The sequence below is a fragment of the Paramisgurnus dabryanus genome, chromosome 12 (assembly GCF_030506205.2).
Source record: "Paramisgurnus dabryanus chromosome 12, PD_genome_1.1, whole genome shotgun sequence".
NCBI lineage: Eukaryota > Metazoa > Chordata > Actinopteri > Cypriniformes > Cobitidae > Paramisgurnus > Paramisgurnus dabryanus.
In genome coordinates, this window is record NC_133348.1 from 24895290 (window position 1) to 24918078 (window position 22789).

The following is a 22789-nucleotide window of genomic DNA, read 5'->3' on the forward strand; positions in this document are numbered from 1 at the left end:
GATAACGAGATGGACAGAGAGACAGACAGAAGAGTAGAAAGACAGACAGAAAGACAGACAGAGAGACAGATAAAGAAATGGACAGGGAGACAGACAGATGGGTGAACAGATAGAAAGAGAGAGAGAGAGATGGACAGAAACATTGAAAGAGACAGACAGATGGAAAGAGAGACCGATAAAGAGATGGACAGAGAGACAGACAAAGAAATAAATAGAGAGACAGACAGAGGGATGGACAGAGAAACAGATAAAGAGAGATGGAAAAAGAGAGAGAGGTGGGAAGACAGTGTGGTTAACCGTGTGTGTGTGTTTATTCTAACTTTGGGTGAAAGTCGTGTATAGATGCTGTAGTGCTAGATGAGCTGTCACTGTTCAGGATGATCCGAGATGCTCTGAACAGGAAGTCATCCAACAGCTGCTGGATCAGAGAAGGGCCTGCAAAACACAAAGGAAATCATTTACAAAAGTTTTACTTCACATCTCCATGTGTACATTACTCTCTTAAATTAAGTGAAAATAAATCTGCGTGTCTGACCAAACTGCTCCTTTTCACTGCCGCACAGCGACAGCAGGGTTTTGATGAGGTGCAAGTGTCCGGCCAGCAGGATGTTGTCTGCCTCGCTGGTCTCCAGCTCACTGGTCCAAGTGGGCTCGAAATTATCAAGCCAACTGATCTCATCTTCCAGCATGACTGCCGGACTGATCTGAAGCTGCTCCATCTCTGACGCTGAACAAAGAAGTCAATCAAATCAAAAATTATTCCCGAAGTAGCATGGCCCAAAAGTTAGATTCATTTATTAAAATGTAAAGCTTATGTTTGAGAAGTAATGCATAACACTCACTGGTAAGGTCATCCAGGAGTTGGCACCTCAGATCGAAATACTCTGTGCACTGTGAAAGCAACCTAAAAAAAAACACAATAATCATTGCATTAGAAAAAAAAAAGGTTTTATAGGGCTGTAAAAAGATTAATCAAATACAAAATAAAAGTTTTTTTTGCATAATTTATGTGCGTGTATTTTTTATATAAATACACACACATTAATGTATGTATTTAAGAAACACATGCACGCACGCACATAGTTCGATTTTGATATATTTTATTTGATATATAAATAAAATTTATATTTTGATATATATTATTAAAATTAAAAATTAAATAAAAAAACAAATAAAATTTTTCTTAAATTCATACATGTATATGTGTATTTATATATACACATAATATTTACATATAGTACATACACACATATTTTGCAAACACAAACTTTTATTTTGTATGCAATTAATCACAATTAATCTATTGACTGTCCTAGTTTTTTATCATTTATCAATTGTAGTTCATTAGCACAATGGTTAAAATGATCTTTCCCAAAAAAGCTGCGTGTTTGGTGCATCTGACCTTTGATTAATGCCCCTCATGATGCTGGTTGGGGACCAGAGAGGAAGCTGAGCCGTCAGAATCACCTTCAGCAGGAAGAGGTTGGGCTTCTGGAGATCAGGGTACTGCGATGTGTCCGATTGACTCAGGGTGTAGAGCTGATCGCACGCCACACGACGAATCTGTGTGTGCATGGAGTAACAAATTTATTTCTCTGAGGTATCTTGTCCCTGATGTCATACTGATTAAAAGCAATTTAATATCAGTTTGTATTACTGTAACAATAGAGAAAACTACTAACCTCTCCGCTGGACGACCCCAGCAGAATATCAATGATGAAATCGTTCACAGAAAGCAGAGAGTAAAAGGAACCTTTAAGGAGAATTATAAAGCACAAAATGATTATGTGACTTTGGTCACTTGACAATTCCCATATATGATTTGTGTTATCATAGAGGTATTTGACGACTACCAATTATTCCAAAACACCAAAAACATTCTTAATAAAAACAAGCAGGCCTGTCCAGATACTATATGAATTTCTTACAGAGTTGTTGAGAGCGCAGCTGAAGGCACGTGACGAGTAAAGAAAGGGCTTCTCGTGCGATGATAGTGTCTTTGATGGACACCGACAGCTGTTTGACGCATATGCCCGCCTGTAGAGTCGTAGCCTCACCTTCGCTTCCCGAACTACAGTTACTGCCTGAAAAGCAGATGTGAGAAAACATTGCGACGGATGCGGGTGGTAAAAAGCAGAAGCATATTATTAATCGACACCTCACCTGTGCTGCTAACCCTGCTGCGCACTCCCAGCGGCAGAAGGGAATTGGTGGTCTCTCTGATTGGCTGGCTGCTGCCAACCAGGTCCAATCGGCCGGCGGCTGCCGCCCAGGTGAGTCGCATGAAACACGCTACTGTGGATGTGAAGTCCCCAACCTCCATTGTCTAAAATGACCAAGCACTGATGTCAACAAGGCAGCAAAAATATTTTAAAAAGAACAAATCAAGGACACTAACGCACCTGTATGGCGACACGGGCGGCCGGAATGATTTCCTCTACTCGTATTGAGGATCTATCAGACATGGACACCTGTCGGTAGGAGGACTTTTCTGGAGTTCCACAGACGGAGAGTTGCCGCCCGCTCTGTCGCCCGGCGTTACGGAAAGGCCGAGAGGATAGAGTATCTGGACCATCCTTACCCAACTCCTCATCTAGTATACTTGGCATGGACTGCCCTACCAGCAGGAACCTAAAGATGGCGACAATGAGCCAGTCTGAAAATGACTTGGTGCATGCTTTTGACTTCTAGAAGCTTGGGTTCCAATAAATCTTACACCATTTTAGAGAATGTAAAAAAACAACATTTTTTTTTAAATGGGCTCATTGCGACTCAATTTGCCAGGAGGGGGACAAAAGCAGAATAAGAACTAGGTTCAGACTGATAAATAGGACTGCACCTGGCCAACTGCAGGCAGATGGAATAGACTCCCTGTCTGGTCTCATAATCCACCTCAGATGGTATTGAGTCTCTCTGCATGACGTTGACCACCAGACTGTGTATGAGACAGTGTTAAATGATTCAATATCCAGTAGTCTAAACATGAATTATGGGTCAAAAGCAGACCGCTACCTGAGACCTCCAGCTTTGAGGAAGTTCTCGCAGAAAGATTTGACGCTGGTCTTTGCCATTTCATCATCTGATGTGGGCATCAATTTTGAGCTCAACACCTGTGGGATGGGACAGTGGTGAGTGTTTTTGTGTATAGTAGGTGTTAACCACAAATCATAAACTCAAGTTGACACAGAACAGGACAAAACGTCACACACCTCTAAGGCTATGTTTACATAACAACGATGTAGTGAAAAATGGAAAAGTTTTGCTGTCAAAAAGATATACAATAACACGCAAATGCGGAGGCGACTAAATACGCTGTATAATGTATGTCAGGCCAGTAGATGGCGATGTATTAACGCTAATAATGAAAAAAAAAGATTATTAGAATCTCAAAATAAAAAAATCAAATGTCAACCCACAGAACGAATATTCGAATAATCAAATATTCTGGTCCAGCCCAACAATCAAGACAGCAAAGCATTTAGATGGACAGTAAAGCCGCCTTTCCACTGTACACGACAAACGACGGCCGATAAGCCGCAATTCATTCATTTCCTATGAAGAGTCACAAAGGGGTTGCGTGAGGTGCCGACCACCTGCGGATGCGTAAATATCGGATCCGTTTTGAGCGTTGGATCCGTTAAAAAATTTGAACTTGTGCGACTAAACCGCATGTGATATGCCGACCGGAAGTGATTTTTTTCATTGTATTCCAATCACAAACTGTGTGTGAGGTGAAAATGATTAATCCTTTTGTTTTAACTTTATTAGTAACACTCGAATCCTTAAAAAACACTTTTGATTACTAATAATACATTATTAATTTAATTTGTGTACGTTATTATTTTAATCTTGTCTTCATATGTTCTCTCCAAAAAATATTTGCAATCTTTGTCATATATGCATAGCTGTTTATTGTTTCATTAATTTGCGTTCATTTATTTATTCCAGCATGGTAAACATATTAGAATGAAGCCTCTTTCGCTGGAATGAGTTTCTCTCCCATATACGATTAAACTGAAACTTCATTACAACTGCCACTAGGGGGAGAACTCCGACTGTCGTTTCCGTATGTCGTGTGCAGTGGAAAGGTGGCTTAAGGTGGAAAGATGGAAAGTAAGTTATTACGAGTGACACTGGACTATAAATTTTGTAAACTTTGTTGGAGAAACGTTAATAAACGAAGTATCTTGAGAAGCACAAGCACACATCCTTTTGGCCAACATTGATGTTTTTGTGACACTTGCGCATGCCTATAGACTAAATTAATGCTACATTCCAATCAACTCGGTTTTAGGGTCATTCCCACTTCAACCAGGAAATTATGTTTGGAAGGAACAATTTTTTTTGATTTTACGAAATTATTTGTAACATTAATGTTACCGAATACTCCTAATTTTACTTAATGTAAATGTTATTTCCAATATTTCCAGAGGGAAATATTCTAAATCCGAGTTGTCTGGAACGCAACATTATACTCGTGTGACGTCACCATTATCACAGATTCTAGTTTATGTATACTTAAGCCTTATTCGGAAATAGGGTTGCCGCGGTGACATAATTTTCCCACCGGTTAATCAATGCGCCACAAACCCGGTGATACCGGTGTCACCGGGTGGGAGGGGCTAATAAATGCGCATGCAGACGTGCACATTTTACTTTCACTTTTGAATTACGCAACTGTTTAAATGCAGTGCTTGCGTACGTTGCGTTAAATCGCGTATGAATTTGCGTGCAATGCGAGTGCAACAGCTGGTTTACTTAAGTGCGCAGGTAATTCTCACAGAACCGCCAGTCCCAAGCAGTGCAACCGGCTACTTCTCCATAAAGCGCTGCTTGAATGATGAGTTTATTATTTTTCTTGATGAAAAACACAATAACAAAACGATCTCGCTCATATTAAACATCATATATGTATATTATAACAAAAACGAGTAAGCACACAGCTTCTGCCTTCGACCATCGAAATAAATGAAATCTGACACCTGCTGCTCTGTGACGTGACGTGCGTTCAGCTCCACTGAATTCAGGCAGCAGACGCATTCAGTTGTAAGTGTTTCCTCTCTTTAACAAAACTAAATGATTTAATTACACAAAAATATCAAAACGATGGTGAAAGATGGTGTCGCGGTGGGCAAGTGATCTAACCGGTGAGAGGCTGAAGCACCGGTTATCACCGTTGCACCTACTATCGCGGCAAGCCTATTCGGAAAGTAATTGTTTCTCGTGGGGTACGTAAGGTTTTTTCATAATTTACAGGGGGTAGGTGAAATCCAGAATGTCAGTGTTTTTCTCCGACCACCCGCATAGAAATGCCCGGCAAAATAACCAACTGTTTTATGACAAACACCAAGGTCGTGTGGTCATTTAATTGCCATCTGAATCCAGATGTCTGAGTTTATAAAAGGGATCAATGTAAAAGTCATTCTGCACTTCCATTTAGACCACTAAAAACAGCACCATATGGCCAAGCGCTTTGCATTTATTCTGCACCAGAAATGCATCTTTGCGAGCATTTTAAACATTGACATCTTCATATCTGAAATGATGAGAAGTATGGGCACAATCTTTCATCGCTCTTCTACAACGAGTGGGAACTCACATAAAGACAATTTAAATGTCTATTATCAGCAGCAACAAGTGTTAAACACAAATTTAAAATGTATTCAATTACAACAGTAGGCTATTCCATATACATATAATCGAGTATTCGGGTCATCAATTAACCACACATGCAGCGCATTTCCAGATGTTTCGAAATTATAAACTCACACATCCACCACAAGTAGTGATGCACCGATATATCGGCCGCCGATATTTATCGTCCAATTTTTGATGAATTTGAAACCATCGGCATATCGGCAATAGCACGGGAAAGGCCGATACCGATTGTTTATAAATTAACTGCATAAATAAATCCATTATATGTAAAAAAATGAGTTAATGTTGATAATAAAATAAATGCTAAATAGCAAAAACCACCTTTGAAGGTTGTCATGCTGTCTTATTATATTAGTTTTAGCTTAATTTCTGCCTCTCTTATTATGTTGGTCAGTTGAATGTTAATTAGATCCAATCCATGTTCAGTAACAATTATTTGATTCAGAAATAAACTAGCTAATGACCAACTGTATAGTATTGTATACAAGTCTTTAATATCGGTATCGGACAGAAGTTGTTTGTTTAAATCGGTATCGGTATCAGCGCAAAAAATCCTATCGGTGCATCCCTAACCGCAAGTTTATCTTCATCCAAATGCACGAGTTTGATCACAGAGGCGGCATGTAAATATATTTTTACGGTCATCCTCACGAGAAACAATTACCGTCTGAATATTGATGACCCAAATCGCATGAAATCTTTCCCATTTAAAATCGTTGTTATGTAAACGGACCCTTAGTTGTAAGATGAAGAGGAATTTCATAGGGAATTGCACAAGTAATGATGGTTTGCACATTTTCTATTGTAAAAAACAAAACAAGTCCTACTTCAAACTCTCAACAGATTTATAATGTACCTCTAAATTATAAAGCACTCTGAATGTAGACATGCCCGGTGCAGACGAACGAAACAGAGACTCCAGGATGGACGCTGCACTCTGCTGGTGCTGCTGTTTGCTGGACAGAGATGGAGACTTAGAGGCCTGCGAACCTGATCCGAGTGTAAACAGAGTTTTCTGGAGAGAGAGAGAGATAAAATGTGTCATATTAACTGTCTGGCAGGGCACAATGTTCTGTGCACCATACTAAAAACAAACACATAGTCACATGATTTTCTGTTATTGCATCAAAATGCTGAAGCATGCAGATAGTTGTTAGACTTTTTACCCTTTTTCTTTCAACGTCCCATACTTTTAAGCATATTATATTAAACGATTATAAAAACCTAAGAAATTATACAAACTTTCCAAAAAGCCAAAAAGTTATCGCTCTGAATATTTTTCAACAAACCATTAATTAAACTACAGTTTGATTAATGCAGTTTAGGACCATCTCCTTCAAGTGTGTCCAAACATTTGACTTATAGGGAAACTAACAAATCTGAAGCTTTTAACCTACAACCTCTTAATTACAAACCCAAATGTTTAACCATGAGGTCACACCAGTGCTGTTTGTACAGGCCAGTGCTGGGCCAAAAAGCAGTGTTTAGATGGTACCTGGTGACTCCAGACGCTGGACTCTTTTGGCACAAAGTTATCAAGTGCGTCCTGTACTTCCGGGTCAGTCGGGATAAGCAGCAACAACTTCCTCACGCGCAAAGTTATTCTGGAAAAACACGACCACACAGGCATATATAAGTCACGTAAAAAAAAAAAAAAGAATATACGTCCATGAAGCTTCTTTACCTTGGTTCCTCCAAGTTGGCCAGCTGATAAAGCATCTCAAAGACATTACACACCAATGCCATTACGACTCCAGGAAGAGATTTCTCCTGCAATCACAGAAACAAGCAATAATGCAGAGTTGAGAAACATTTACTGCTTGGGTGTTTAAAGGCATTTAATGCATTTAGAAGATGCTTTCATAAAAAATTTTAATCAGTATGTGTGCTGCTTGGGGATCAAACCCATCCGATTGTGTTACCAACACAAAGCTCAACTTAGATTGATTGTATACCCTCTCCAGTAGTGTGTATTTGATCCAGAATAACAGTCAGTCTGTGTGTACCTGCTCGAGAGCGTATGCCGAGTTGAAGACCCCGCTGCTACTGGAGCTCGCCGAGGCAGAGCTGTCCGCTGAGCTGCCTGATGGAGTTCCTGTTCCCGAGCTCTTTACTGTCAAACTCTGCTCGTCTGAAAAACCCAGCTGGTTCAACAGCTTCTGGTCACGATTCATTGTCAGCTAGAAGTGCATTTAACAGGTTGTAAGTTAAGTAGATAACTGGAAGGGTAACCTTGTTGTATGAACTCCAAAACACATCGTACTGGAGCACTGCGAGTTTGGCAGGTGTGTGATGCTCAGCTACGATTGGGTTGGATCACAGTTTGTGTTGAACTCACCATGCTGTCATTGGCAAATATCTGCACATTGTCCACCGGACAGCTGAGCTGCTCTGCTATCTTCCATCTGATGCTTCCTATAGTTTCATTGCTGTGGGCCTACACACACAAACACACACGCATAAGTGTTTTTGATGTCTGCAATCATATAAGGCAAGCCAACACCAGACAGACTGAACAAATGACCAGCATATCCCTGTATCTGGGAATGTTATGCTTGGTAAGCACATGCCATCTATCAATGCTTCTCAATTATCCAAATAGGGAAAATGTTTATAAAGACCATGCTTACAATTTGTTATAAATGTCTGTTGTGACAAGCAAATTGAAAAGTATTTGTGTCAGAGAAAAATTACCTCCAAGGTGAATGTGTCTTTGGTAGACTCGTATGTGATGTGAAGTGTAACAGGATGGCCGTGGAAAGATGCCCCATGAGGTAGAATGGTTCGAGGAACTGAATACAAGTCCTAAAACGGATACCATACATCAGGGTTTTCAAACTTTTCAACACCCTTGACCTTTTCATCAACTCATAATCCCTCTACAATCCCCTCGCGAACACCCGTTTGGGAAACCCTGCCATATGGCTTATTTCTGTGTTGAACCAGTATTGTAAAGCTATTTTAAAACTACTCTTTTTCAACAGAAGTTTGTTCAACAGAATCATTCAACTGATTCACTAAAATTAATTAGATTTCACCACACTATGCGTTTCAAAGAGGACAATGCATATTCAGTTTACTTTACTAAGAAAAGTTATAATATTTAGAAAAGATCTAAGACTAATTTTATGCTACTAAAAATGTAGAGAAGTTAGAAGCATTTATAAAGTTTACTATATTAGCGTTCACACCAAGAACGATAACGTTTACTATATTAGCGTTCACACCAAGAACGATAACGTTTACTATATTAGGGTTTACACCAAGAGCGATAACTATAATGTTTACAATATCAGCGTTCACACTAAGAGCGATGACGTTTACTATATTAGCGTTCACACCAAGAACGATTATGTTTACTACATTAGCGTTCACACCAAGAGCGATGACGTTTACTATATTAGCGTTCACACCAAGAGCGTTAACGTTAAATATATTAACGTTCACACCAAGAACGATAACGTTTACTATATTAACGTTCACACCAAGAACGATAACGTTTACTATATTAACGTTCACACCAAGAACGATAACGTTTACTATATTTGCGTTCACACCAAGAACGATAACGTTTACTATATTAACGTTCACACCAAGAACGATAACGTTTACTATATTAACGTTCACACCAAGAACGATAATGTTTACTATATTAGCATTCACACAACGAGCGAAATCGTTTACTCTATTAGGGTTCACACCAAATACGATAACTTTCACTATATTAGTGTTCATATTTGTAGCGAGAAATAATGTTGCGTTTTATCTAAACTCCCACGTTTATTCCAAACATTTTTTAATTTAAATGTGCAACCCCTTTACATTTGAATTGCCTGTCAATGTTTTATTGTTCATCAGTTGCTTTGAAAGTTATCTACATAATATCATTCCTCTGCATCATTATAGTTGTGGACTTTGCTTTTCTCCTAAATAAAGAACGATTTTTAAAATGTTATCATTATAGTTATCGTAATCATCTTTGCTGCGAACGAGCCTTTACTGCAACAACATTTTCTATTAATGAAGTTCACTAAGTGGGTAGATGGATAGCAGAAATACAGAATCTATTACCTCAAATTCATAGATGGGACAAATGTCTGTCAATAACAGGCTAATGTGTATTTTTCAGACTGAATGCTTGGTGAGAAGTCTGCCTCTCTATTTATCTCGGTTTGAATACATGCAGAAATGACTGTATCAGATCACTTTTGCTGCATCCTGGAACGATTATTTCTGAAAGCTATAAATGCTGTGACTGTACACCTGCAGGTTTCAGCAGGGAGATAAAGAGCCAGAGAAACTAGGAGAGGGTGAATGCCACAGCCACTCGATAATCAGACCTTTAAAGCATTTGATATGCCATAAAGATACTGTATCACTTAAAACTTAGTTAGCCAAGATACTAACAGGAAGTAGCTAACTTAATTCAACTATTAAATAAAAAACATAATTAACAGATGGCATAACCAATTGTTACAATGCAAAATATTAAGAATTGCAATTATATTGATAATGCATTTCCTTTAAACAATTAAAACAAATACAATTGGCCTAACAAAAAAAAAAAACACAACTAATGAACATTAGGGATCTCCCATGACAATGTGTAAATGTGTTTCAGCTCTCACCTCTATTGTAATAACATAACGCTCAGCCAATAGCAGAAGTCTCTCAATGATGACCAGCTTACTGGACCTGAGAACGGAAAAGATTGTTTGTTTATTGACTTGCCACCCCAAGCCAAAAAGATCTACTGCCAGTGTACTTGCATCAACAACTCAATCTTAAACACATTAATGCATGAGACCTACACCACAGTTACGTCGTAGTAAAACTAACATTAGCCCCAAAACCCCAAAGTTAGTTCTTATACCTGGAGGGAGATTGTACTGATGTAGCGACTGTTGGCATAGCAGTGGCAGTCAGCATCTTGGTTGCACGGGTAACGGCATGTGTAAGGGTCGGACCGCCCAACGCAGAGCTAGCAGCCTATGTGTCATAAAGAGATGAAATCCAAATATATTAAAATCACAGATAAACAACAAATAAAATACACTGACGATTCTCATTCAAGCACAAACCTCTAATCTCTTATAGCAGTCAGCAATAAACTTCTTATGTAAAGACACAGAATCCTGCCAGAGAAAAAAACAAAAAAGTTATCGGGGAAAAACTGAGAAACTGTGCATTTGGGAAATTGTGCATTTGGGAAATGTCAGAATTGTTTGACAACTGACTTTTTTCATTTTGGGGTTGAGGTTTATGTAGCTGTATGTGATGATGAGCTGAATGGCTTCGTTGGCGATGTCCTCGTCTGGAGATTCCATAGCAATTCTCCATATAAAGTCCATCCCAGCCAGATCCAATCGCTCCACACACTAAAACAAAATTTGTGCAATAATTCAGCTTGTGTAGCTAACAAATGTATGTGGACACCCACCAAAACCTAAATTATTGTGCATGTGCATAAACTGTATGCTTGATTCTGTGTACTTTTAGTAATGGTTGTATTACTCAATAATTTTCAGAAGAAATACTGTTCCAGTATGATAGAGCCCTTGTGCACAAAGCGAGGTCCTTAAGGAAATAAATCACAGAGTCTGGTGTTGAAGAACTTATCTGGCCTGCACAAGCCCAGACCTGAACCCACTTGAATAAACTGGGACAATGACTGAGAGCCAGAACTTACAACCTAACATTAATGCCCGACCTCATTGAAGCTCTTAAGTCTCAATGTAAAAAAAATTGATAGACGGAGAGTGTGTGTTTTTCTGTGTTCGACAGCCTGTCTATCTTGGTAATAGAGTTTGACATTAACAGAATTGACATTTGGCGGATGAAATTTCAGTATACCTGCAGGTAACATTCATTAGGCCATAGACCAGGGGTGTGCATTCCTGGTCCTGGAGAGCCACTGTCCTGCAAAGTTTAGCTCCAACATTATTATACACACCTGAATGAATTTCCAAGTAATCACAGTCTTTGATTAGATTTTTCAGGTGTTATATTAGAGTTGAAGTTAAAATTTGCAGGACAGTGGCCCTCCAGGAATGCCCACCCCTGCCATAGACTATAAACATGATAGAAATGGTTACTGCGAACCATCTTAGAAGATCATACCAGCTGGGTTCCCTGCCGTTTGAGACGATGGTCACTGAGGTTCACGTTCTCAAAGAAGGTCTTGAAAAGGTTAAACCCTGAAAAACAACAAAAACACAGAAATTTGACACATTCATGGTAAAAAGTGCTACATTTATATTATATGTGGTGACTTCCTCACCATTCATAGTGATCTCATAAGGCTCCAGTTTGAGGATTTTCTCTTTAAAGAGCTGCTGTTGAACATCACTCTCCAGATCATGCTGTCCTTTAGTGAACCATTCAAAACACATCTAAGACACGAGACAGATGAAAACCATCAAGAAAAAATACAAATAACCAACACAGAATGAATGACTGCAAATACAATTACTTTACAGTAGCAGTACTGTAGTTAACACCACCTTTATTAATTTCAATAAAGCACTGAATTGTCATTATACAAAATCCTTAATTTAAAAAAGCTATAACAATGGAATTTGATCCTGTTCTTCCTGATCCCATTTTTCAAACTTATTTAGTGTGCAATGTTGCTGTTAGATCATAATACCTGCAAAATGATAAAGCTCAAAGTTAACTGCCAGGCAATATATTTTATTTAACAGAAGTCCCCTTTTAAAGCCTACAGCGCATGGCCGGTTTGGACTACAGTCCTCTACTTCCCGATTGAATGACGTCAATATAAGAGTGTTTCACTAAACTCCGCCCACAGGAATACATCAGTAGCCAGATAAGCTCAACTGCTGTCGAATCGCAACACACTAAACAAACTACATAATCAGAACTCTTTACGTATTTCTGAAGGAGGGACTTCAAAGACGACATAAGCCTGTTTTGAGGACAGTGAAAACAGCAGTATACAAATAAGTAAATTGTGTGAAAATAATGCGTTTTTTACACGTGAAACATGAACACATGTTATATTGCGCACTGTAAACACAATCAAAGCTTCAAAAACACAGGAAGAACAAGACCTTTAATAGTTCCTAAACTAGGGGGTGCGAGATGGGGGGCTCAGTTTTATGACATTAATTTTATCATTGTGTGTAAATTGTGTGTAATTAAACCTTAGAAAAATATAGCTAACAACCAACAGCACTACATTGTATAAAATAATGTTTTAGGGCTGCATAACAACTAATCGTTTGCAGAATAAAAGTTTTGTTTACATCATACATATGTTTTAAAAAATAATAATATAAAAACACACACATGCATGTATAATTTTTAGAAAAAAAAAGGGATGGGACAATAAATACCAATATAAACTAATAATACCTGGCATATTCTGAATCGCACAGCGGATATATTATGCACAACTATTTCATGTACTATGGCTTTTGATCATAGACCATAAAAAAAGATGGACGATGCGATGTCGCCTCCCACCATTGTAATGCATTAAAGCCAAAAATGTCAGACCACGGTCGCCGCCATGTTACGTAAAACGTCAGTTTGGAGCCAAGGCATGCGAAGAAGGAATCGTCCGTGGAGCCAGAGGCGGAGCTGCAGTATCAAACTTCCGCCAAAACGCTCGCGTGACGAATTCAACCACGCCAATCATAACGACACGCCCCGTTTCTATAGCATCAAATTACAAACTAAAATGAAACTTACCACGATAATGAACACTTGAACATATATCAGCGTGATAACAACTACTTGAAAAGACCAAAACCATATTTCGGAAACTTTTATTGGGAATGTAAATATTTTTTTTATTTAGAGCAGAGTCCCATTTGTTTGAATGGAGAGGGCGGGGTTTATGACTTGTACTGCAGCCAGCCACCAGGGGGCGATCAAAGAGCCAGAGGCTTCACTTTTCAAGGCTTATGAGGCACACACGCTTTTGATCAGTAAGTCCTTATCATTCACTGTTAGCTTGAGTCGTTTATAACATGCATTTAAAAAAGCAACACTGGTACATAATCTTTATAGATATTCTTTATTATAATGAAAATACCCGAAAGGTTTGAAGAATAGTGATACAAATACGTGCTTAAGCCATTTCCTGGAGCTTTGTGTCATAGCTGTGTGTGTATGGTGGTTCTTCTGCGGCCCAAATTGAGTTTGCGCACAAAAGCGCCCTCAGGGTTCTTGCAGGTTTCAGCAAGTTAAATTTAAGACCTTTTTAAGACCTTTTAAGACCATTATGAGTAAAATTTAAGACCAACATGACACATTACTAGAAGCATTCCAATGATCTCAGAAATTCTCAAAATGTTCTATTTTTATATTCAGTTATAGAAAAATATAAAATAAACAGTTTTAAAACAGATAATCAAAATACATGGAAATACATAATGCTTAACATAATGCTATTAGACCGCGAGTGTTGGAGCCGACAAATTCTACCCATAGCCCTTTAGGAAGAGACTTCTGACAATGGAAGCCCAAAAGGCTCGGCCATCACGTGATTCATAGAGACTTCAGTTAGTTCCTGGAAGCTCATAGTGAGCCATTGAAATACATTGAGTAAAGGACAAAGAGCTGTGATTTTTCTTAATTAATAGTCAAGAAATGGATTGATTTACAATATTTATATATCACACTAATATGAGTAAGTAGGATTTCTATAAAATTCTATCAACAATGTTTTTTGACAAATAAAATCCACTAATATGAGATCAGTTAGAGATCAGAGTCAAAAACACTCCACCCATACGTTTTATGCATAAATATGGACTATATATATAGCGCCATCACGTTTAATAGCCTTTCTAATTACACAATAACTGATGAATCTGTATTAAGAAAATGAAATTTACCATTAAAAGGGTGTTCATGGTTTGTTATGTGTTGCTTACGTTATCCACTAAGACCCTTTCTCAATCCGAAGGCTGCAGCCTCTGAAGGGTCGCATATCCTGCATAGGCTATGTCATAAAGACTGTCTATTTCAGAATATTAAACTTTTAAATTAACTTTAAAATATTGAGTATTATTCTTAGTTAATCGTAAATTGTTGTAATATGCTTATGACTTGCGAATGTAATGCTCAGTAAAATAAACTAGGCTTGATGACGTATGCAGCAGCCTGCCTATGCAACCTCAGGAGGCTACAGCCTTCGGATTGAAAAACGGTCTAAAGGGCTCTGATTCTACCGCTATTCATTTAACCGTAACTCCTGAAGCATTTGCTCTATCAAAAAAGTTTGAATTGTTTCTAAAAGAAGACAATTGCGCTTTTTGGAAATTTATGGTTTATTACGGTACTTTCTTGCTTTCCATCCGCCAATCGCTGCTGTTTGTGGAGAGCTGAAGGGAAAGCGCGTTAGGTTCGAGTGCATTGCAGCAGAGAGCAATATTAAAGTCTAAAATATAAAACTGTGTAACTCTAAAGTTGACACGCTGTTGGTGGCTTGTGACTCGACGGCCAGACTGTTTAAGTTGATTTTCAATAAAGCAGTGTTGATTTTTTTTCGCTTCGGGGTCCTCTACAGTATGTTTCAGAACCTGGCAAATGCTCAGGTAAGCCACGGGCTAGTTGGTTAAATTACGTTACCCCGAAAAAGATTTTTGCTTATACAAAACTAAATTTAAGGATTGTTTCTCGCCAACCCCACAGTATACAGTCAGATCACAACACCTGAAATATAGCTTATGGCACGATCTGCATGGATTATGACAGTGTGGAAGGTTTCTTGTTAGAGACCCACCATCATACACTTTCTGCCTCCGCCACTGATTAAGTTAGTTCTTCAGCGTTTTAAATTACTTATAATTTTATATTCTGCGGACAACGCTTTTCGGAATGAACGGAGGTAAGTTCAGAAATTTAAGACTTGGGTAAATTAAATTTAAGACCTAGGATAAAAATCTAGGTGTTTTTAAGACTTTTTAAGGCCTTAAATTTAACATTCTGAATTTAAGACATTTTAAGACTTTTTAAGACTCCGCGGGAACCCTGGCCCTCTGGATTTTTGATACAGCGGCTTAATTAATTAAGAAGCATAGCAAGCATCATCGGCCGAGATATCGGTGCACCCCTATTAATAATTCATTTATGAGCTTTCATGTGTTTTTATAATTACATAATTATTATACATGTTACACACAGATATATGATTTAAACAAAAGCTTTTATTCTGCAAACAATTAGTTAATATGCAGCCCTAGTTCTGTTTAATACAAATTCTAAGTTTGAGATTGTTTCATGTCTTGAATTTCCTTTGGGAGGGCCACAAAAGGAACGCACTCTACGCAAGGTTTGAGAACCACCACCCTTTGTAATCTAAAGCACTTTGATGTCATGCTTTACAATTTTTGAATCACCCTTAAAGTCGCCATGAAACGGAAGTAGCGATTGCCTTATTTTCCCCGTGGTGACGTATATCCAAATGAAATGGCTTTTGAGATGAAATAAGGCAGGGCTGGATTTGAATTTGTCCATCGAGATTTGATTGGATCGTTTGAAGTTGGGTCGTGTTGCTAATTGCTAATCGCTGCAATCTTCTCCCGGACCCCGCTCACCTGCCATACTTATGACCGGAAGTGAAAATAGATCGTTTTGAGGAGGGAAGGAGATTTGCATTTTTGATTAAAGATTATGAGCACACATGAATTTTTTTTAAATAATAAAGCTCACCGATAAGTCATTTGTTAATAAACCACAATATAAAAAAATATAGTTTTTCATTTCAATTTTATTGCGACTTTAATCATAAGATGACGTGGAGTCATGGACCCTGAAATTCAAATGGGAACATTTTAAATAAGCTCTACAAACCTCTCGATCCATCTCGCATACATCCATGCCGGACACCAAACATTCCCAGATCTCTTTGGCTCTGTTCCAGACCAGGTACAGACTGGCCTCTTGAAGGAAGAATGCCAGGAACTTTAAGTGACCCTCCAAATACTACAAAAATATATGAATATATATATTAGGCAAACAAATCTACTTTTTTTCTTTTATTTATAATAAATACATAGCAAAATCTCATTAATATGTGCAAAGCATTTGTAAGCAAACATCATCATCCCAGGATGCACCTCATAAAATTAGTTGGAAGGATAAATATGAAGAAGAAATTGGCTACCATGATTTAAACTATTCGAATATAGGAAAATGTATATTATACATATAAGAGCAATGTGTATTAACACTGCTCAAGCTCTCAATATTAAGAAAGGATGATGAAAGCATGACAGCCCACCTCCTGGTAGGTGTATCTCCCATCCACCAGGGTTGACCCAGACAGACCGTTGGATCCAGCGACGGACACAGCCAATCGATGACAGGACACCAGGGACCCTGTGATCAACTTCACGATCTCAAAGTTCTTCTTCAGGTCCTGGATTATACTCTGATAGATGATATAAAACAAAGCATTACTGAAGCTTTTAAAGCCCCAATTCATTAAATGCCTGATGGGAATGTTTTTGTGGACATTGTTAGTCTTTACCTTGTCTTGCTTCTGATAGGTCTGTTTAATAAAGGATCGCGTAATCTCATGAAGTTGTCGTAAGGCTGGAACCACCCATACTGTCTGAGGGTTACTCTGCTGAGATGACTGCAAAGCATACACACAAACACACACACACACACAAATAATTAAATTACACAATGAATTTCAACCGTAACACACACTGAGCATTCATGCCTTTGGTATATCCATCAACCAACCCATTTTTTGGTTAGAGTTGTATCTGATTTCCCAAACTTTTAAATCGTCTATCAGATTGAAGTTAACAGATTTGGATTTAAAGAGCAAACCTTTAGCAAATCATAGCTTGTTTTGGATTTTTACAGCCCATCCCAGTGATTTAGGTTGCAGTCAGTTTGCAAATCACATTTTGTTCTTGTCAGATTGAGGATGAATTATGATTGGTCAGTGACAAACTAAAGGGGTGGATTTTCTCTTACTTTAGCCAATGAGTTCGGTTTCTTCCTGCCCCAGGTGCCAGTAAGAAAAGAGACCTGTGTCTCGCTGGGAGACTTTGAATCCTCCTGTATTTGTATCTAAAGACATAAACTTCAGTTGTATTCAGTGAGCGCCACTAAAGGTTTATGCCAACGTAGAGACGGCACGCTTGCTGCACCCAAATCGCACCAGAGGCTAAAGCAAAAAGACTAAGCAAAGTATGTTGGGGTGAGATGAAGAAGGCTGAAACTAGAGTGCCAAAAAATATACATTGCCGTTTAAGACACAACAACGCCTTTGTAATCCCAGATCACCTTTAAAAATAGCCCACTGCACAGACTGCAAAGAAGCCGGCAGCTTGAAAGTATGTGCAATTTCATTTCTGAGCGAGTGTGTGTGTGTGTGTGTGTGTGTGTGTGTGTGTGTGTGTGTGTGTGTGTGTCCGGTGTTTGTTCTCCATAACCTTCCGAATATAGATTTTCGGGAAAGAGCGCAAGGCACGCGATGGGATAGAGTGATGTGTATGAGAATGAGAGACCCTCATTCCAATTCAGACCACAAGAAGCAAGCCAGACAGACTTCCCATAATGAAAGAAACAAATATATGACACAAATAAACCAAAATGACACTGTATTTGCATTTACAAAAACGTTAATCATACATAAGAATATATAAAGTTGGTTTATCTAATCCAAAATCAGAACAAACATCACATCATACATATTTCAGAAACAAACCCTAATTTAAAAATAAAATAATGTCCTAAATCATTAAATGTTCACTGTAACTAGCAGCTCTCAGTGTTGAATGTGTGATCTCAAGAGAGTTGTGTGTTCTATGGGAATTATGGCATCAGCTCACCTTCTTGATGTCCTCGATGCATTTGATGATGTAGTTCCTCTTGACAGTTTCTTTGACAGCGTATGCGTCGCTGAGGATAGTGAGATGTTCCTCCAGGGCCTGCTGTACCAGCGTGGTGGGTAGAGTGGGGAGATGGGCCAAATCCCACAATACCTCCAACACCTTATACACATGCAATGAAAACACATTATCACACCAAAACATTTATAGTCTTTATAATAATCGAAACTATTAAAGAGTAACTAAACCCTAAACCAACTTTTTTTTAGTAAATGATCTGTAAGAATGATGCTTTATTAGTGCTGTTCATTGATTTTAGTAAGTTTTTTGACATTTGGATATAAAGTGTTTCAATACTGCAATATATGGTGTAAAAACGTCTGAGTGCTGCCCTCTGGCTACTGCAGCTGAATTTTCCTATTGGGTGTTGGGTCCAAAAAATGACTCGTGACGTAAGCAGGTTCAAGCTCACCACGCCCTTGTTACGATCTCACCACACACTTGGTACGAGCTTAGTTCGTCCCCTCTATCTCCGTTGGGATCTTCCCACTTTTCTTGCATTTTTCAAATATTGCCAGTGGGCGGAGTCAGGCTCTGACCAGGGGTTTAGTTACACTTTAAATATATCATAACTGATATAGAAAAATCTATTTTTATTAATACAATAAAACTTATTTTCTTTAAATTTATATTTTAAATTATTATGTACTTTATCTGTTATGATTTTAAATATCTATCATTTTCCACTAAATTATTTATTTCTTTGTAAAGCACTTTGAATTACCTCTGTGTATGAAATGTGCTATATAAACAAAATTGCCTTTCTTTGAATTTAATATATTTGATCTAATTGCAAATTAGAAAACCACAATCCTTACATTTTATTTTTATAATTAATTCAATTATTAAACAGGAAATAAATTGTAATAAATAATAGTTTTATCGAAATATTGCCTTATTATTCGAATTAGGGAATTTTTAAGTGAATATAGAAAAAAAATTGTGTATTTATGTCTACGTTTAAAGTGTCAGTCCAAATCTGTATTTTGTACAAACCACATATGAATGCAGCTTGAAACGGGTTTCTAAAATCAGATTCCATGTGTTTTATTCGTTGTTCACACGTTAAATATGATCGGAGTGCAATTGAATATGCACAAAAATAAAATCTAGATTGACAGTAAAAATGTACACTGTAAAATTCCTTGTTGCACTTAAATGAAGTTTAATCAGATTGAAATGACCATTAATTTCATCTTTCTTGACTAGTGAGGAGTTACTATAAATGATAAAAAATAAAGTTGAAATAAGTTAATTCAACTTAATTTTGTATAATTTACAGCAACTCCTTACTAGTCAAGAAAGTTGAAATGATTTGTAAAAATTCAAGTTGATTAAACTTAAAAATTTAAGCGTAACAAGGAATTTCTAGATGGAAATATATTAACATTGCATATGTTTTTTTCTTAAGGGTATTTCAAGCATTCTGACTTATTACCACAGTTTAAGAGTTGGATCCCTCATGCCAAACAAATGCAAAGTGTTAAAAAAGCAGTTGGACGTGTTATAGAGTATTTCTGACCCAAATGCACTTCGCCAGGGTTCTTACAAGTTCCTGAAAGTTTTTTCGTTTACGGGTCCAGCTGACATTTCAGGGGTAAGCTATAATTGTCACTTCTTTTTATGGGCAAATCCCCCTGAAAACCATGCCCACACGCCAATCAGCAGGACAGCGAGAGCAGAGGACGCTAGGTTACAGGCATCACTTCACATGACATCTTTGTTTTATATCAAGACTCAAAAAATGGCACGAAATAAGAAGTGTGTTTTGGGATGTAAAGAGATGAAAGCAAGCATTATGGAAACAATGGATATAGTTTGTTTATGCGGTGTAGCAGCGGAGTTTTACGTGTGTGTTTGGATTTTATTGAAAAGTCCCAACCGGGTCATTGCATGCAGTAAGAAAGACGGTGGCGTTGGAAATATGTACGTAAGTGCATATTATATAAACACGAACATGTGGTGAATCATAAGTTATCCTGTCAGTAGGGCTGGGACAACGCGTCGACGTAATCGACGACGTCGACGCAAAAAAATACGTCGACGCAAAATATGCGCGTCGATTCGTCAGACCCAAAAAGACGGCCCCGTTGAGTAGTAGCAACGCAAGTGGCTCCAGTCCACGCCGGCTTCACAGCAAGTGTGAGCAGTGTGTAAGCGGCGCATGTTTTTTCAGCGCCCATGTTAACAAGCATGCACCCTGCCGCATGAGCAGGGCGAGCTCGCGGCTCTGTAGCAACAGCGCTGCAATCGTTTCTGCGTGGGTTCTGCTGCGCTGCTCAAGCTCATTTAAAGTGAAAGTGCTTTGTTTATGGTTTAAATGCTCGTGGATTGACGCGGAAGAGTGTCATTTTACCATAAAATCATGAATGTGATGCCAAGTGTGTTTTAAACAGAGCAATTTAACAAAAAGCAATGAAATATGTAAAAACACACTGTTGCCAGAAGACTGCGCTTTCATTCACTCTCTGTACAGCAGTAAATGAGTCCTCATCTATCTTAATAAACTTAAGAGAAAGAGATTTAATAATGTATGTGCTTCTTAAGTCTAATTGTGTTTATATCTGTCATTACATGGAATAGAACAGCACGAAAACAATGTGGATTAAACAAATTAAGTTATAAAAATTACACTGTGTGACCATCAAAAGGCACATTGAAGAGGTTTTGCTCATAAATGCATGCAAAATAAAGTAATTTGAACTTGAGATTTTTATACTGTTACTAAACAGCACAGAATGAGCTGCAAACGCTTTATGAAATGCTACCTCTGACTAAGAATGCATTATTTTGCACTTGTATAGTCTTTTTTATTTTGAAATTTCAAGAGCAATCAACATATATTGAAATGTTTACATTAAGATATTTAAATCAACATGTATAAATTGCTATTAGTTAATTAATGGGGAGATAATCGATAATCGAATCGAAGTCGAATCGGACTGATAAAATGAATCGTTAGATAAATCGATGCATCGAAAAAAGAATCGCTAGATTAATCGTTTAAAAAATAATCGTTTATCCCAGCCCTACCTGTCAGTGTTGTTTAAAGTGTTGACTCGTGACTCGCTCCTCCCGCAGCTCGTAACTCGTCCTTCCAAATTTTTTCGTACATTATCAGAAAAAAATCGGTAAAGTGGTAATCTGTCTTTTATAAATCTGATAAAACTAAAGACTCTTAGGAGATATAAAGGATGTAATACTACTCTATAGGTATTCCAGATTAACATCAGATATGCAAAAACAGTGTGTTATGGATGCTTTAATAATATAGAATTTTGAACATAATATTTGAGCTAGATTAAGTGGCGGCCGGTGACTTCTCTTTAAAGAAAAGCATGTGAATTAAGCTTATACTCTATGTGAAAAAATCAAAACACATCATCCAACTATTAACTGCATGATAATTGAACACGAGCCACTGTGGCAGCTCTGCTTTAAACACGTCACATTTTTGTCAGACTATTAGCAGACAGGAAGATGTAAGCTGCAAACCATAACTTTCAGATCCTAAACATACAGAGACAGAAAAACCAGTGTGGTGACACACACACCTTTCCTGTGGTCGCATCAGATCGAGCCTCTCTGCCGATCCGTCCAATCAGACTCAGAAGCTTCTGTCTGACGCGATCGCTCTCCACCTCCCAACTCTGAACACACACAACACAGTCAGAAAAAAAACTCACCACTCACAGAGACTGAAGATTTCACAGTGATAATAAACTTGAAGTGGGCATTTTTACACACACTATCTATGGCATCACAAAAAACACAATAACATTGATTTAACCAACAGTGCGAGTTTAGGGTGGATGGCCAAAGAGACACGGCATGTTTAAAGAAACTATTCATGTCATTGTTAAAGGCCAAAAAAAGACAGACTGCAGTGATCTTACTTTTTGTATAAGGACAAAAAGGTGGCTGAGCTGATCGAAGTTGAACTTGACAGCGGCGGCAGCGATGATTGTATGAATGTTCTCGATCACAGTGGAGGACTGACCAGCCTGAATTCAGGACAGCACACAGAAATTGTTGTATTAAAAACAAAAACTCACAAAAGGTTTTTTGGATTGTTCGTGAATGTCTGCTAATGCTAATAACTTATTTAGTAAAGGATATCATTGGATTTATCATTTTTGGCGTAGCCGACAGGATAATATCCCGTTACGCTGATCATTTTCTGGCACAGTATGGGAGAGTGTATCCTGTTGATCTATCATTAGGCTATTTATCACATTCTCTGG

At 38.0% G+C, this 22789-nt stretch overlaps 1 protein-coding gene across 2 annotated transcripts in view; it reads right to left on the reverse strand.

Annotated features, from left to right (window-relative positions):
- Positions 1-22789, reverse strand: part of usp24 (ubiquitin specific peptidase 24) — a 75171-nt gene that overhangs the window by 21780 nt on the left and 30602 nt on the right. The window contains exons 13-41 of one of the 2 annotated variants that reach the window (XM_065257309.2): positions 22442-22549; positions 22100-22195; positions 18486-18647; positions 17626-17721; positions 17165-17272; positions 16916-17065; positions 16486-16617; positions 11939-12050; positions 11779-11855; positions 10896-11036; positions 10740-10793; positions 10532-10647; positions 10287-10353; positions 8353-8463; positions 7997-8095; positions 7665-7838; positions 7343-7428; positions 7154-7262; positions 6515-6673; positions 3013-3110; positions 2840-2935; positions 2403-2631; positions 2164-2326; positions 1929-2084; positions 1683-1753; positions 1403-1563; positions 843-904; positions 536-727; positions 321-435 (exon numbers count right to left, since the gene is read on the reverse strand). In XM_065257309.2, the coding sequence (XP_065113381.1) occupies positions 321-435; positions 536-727; positions 843-904; positions 1403-1563; positions 1683-1753; positions 1929-2084; positions 2164-2326; positions 2403-2631; positions 2840-2935; positions 3013-3110; positions 6515-6673; positions 7154-7262; positions 7343-7428; positions 7665-7838; positions 7997-8095; positions 8353-8463; positions 10287-10353; positions 10532-10647; positions 10740-10793; positions 10896-11036; positions 11779-11855; positions 11939-12050; positions 16486-16617; positions 16916-17065; positions 17165-17272; positions 17626-17721; positions 18486-18647; positions 22100-22195; positions 22442-22549 (3500 nt within the window). The remainder of the gene's footprint in view (positions 1-320; positions 436-535; positions 728-842; positions 905-1402; positions 1564-1682; positions 1754-1928; positions 2085-2163; positions 2327-2402; positions 2632-2839; positions 2936-3012; positions 3111-6514; positions 6674-7153; positions 7263-7342; positions 7429-7664; positions 7839-7996; positions 8096-8352; positions 8464-10286; positions 10354-10531; positions 10648-10739; positions 10794-10895; positions 11037-11778; positions 11856-11938; positions 12051-16485; positions 16618-16915; positions 17066-17164; positions 17273-17625; positions 17722-18485; positions 18648-22099; positions 22196-22441; positions 22550-22789) is intronic. The other variant, XM_065257310.2, reaches the window with a different exon arrangement.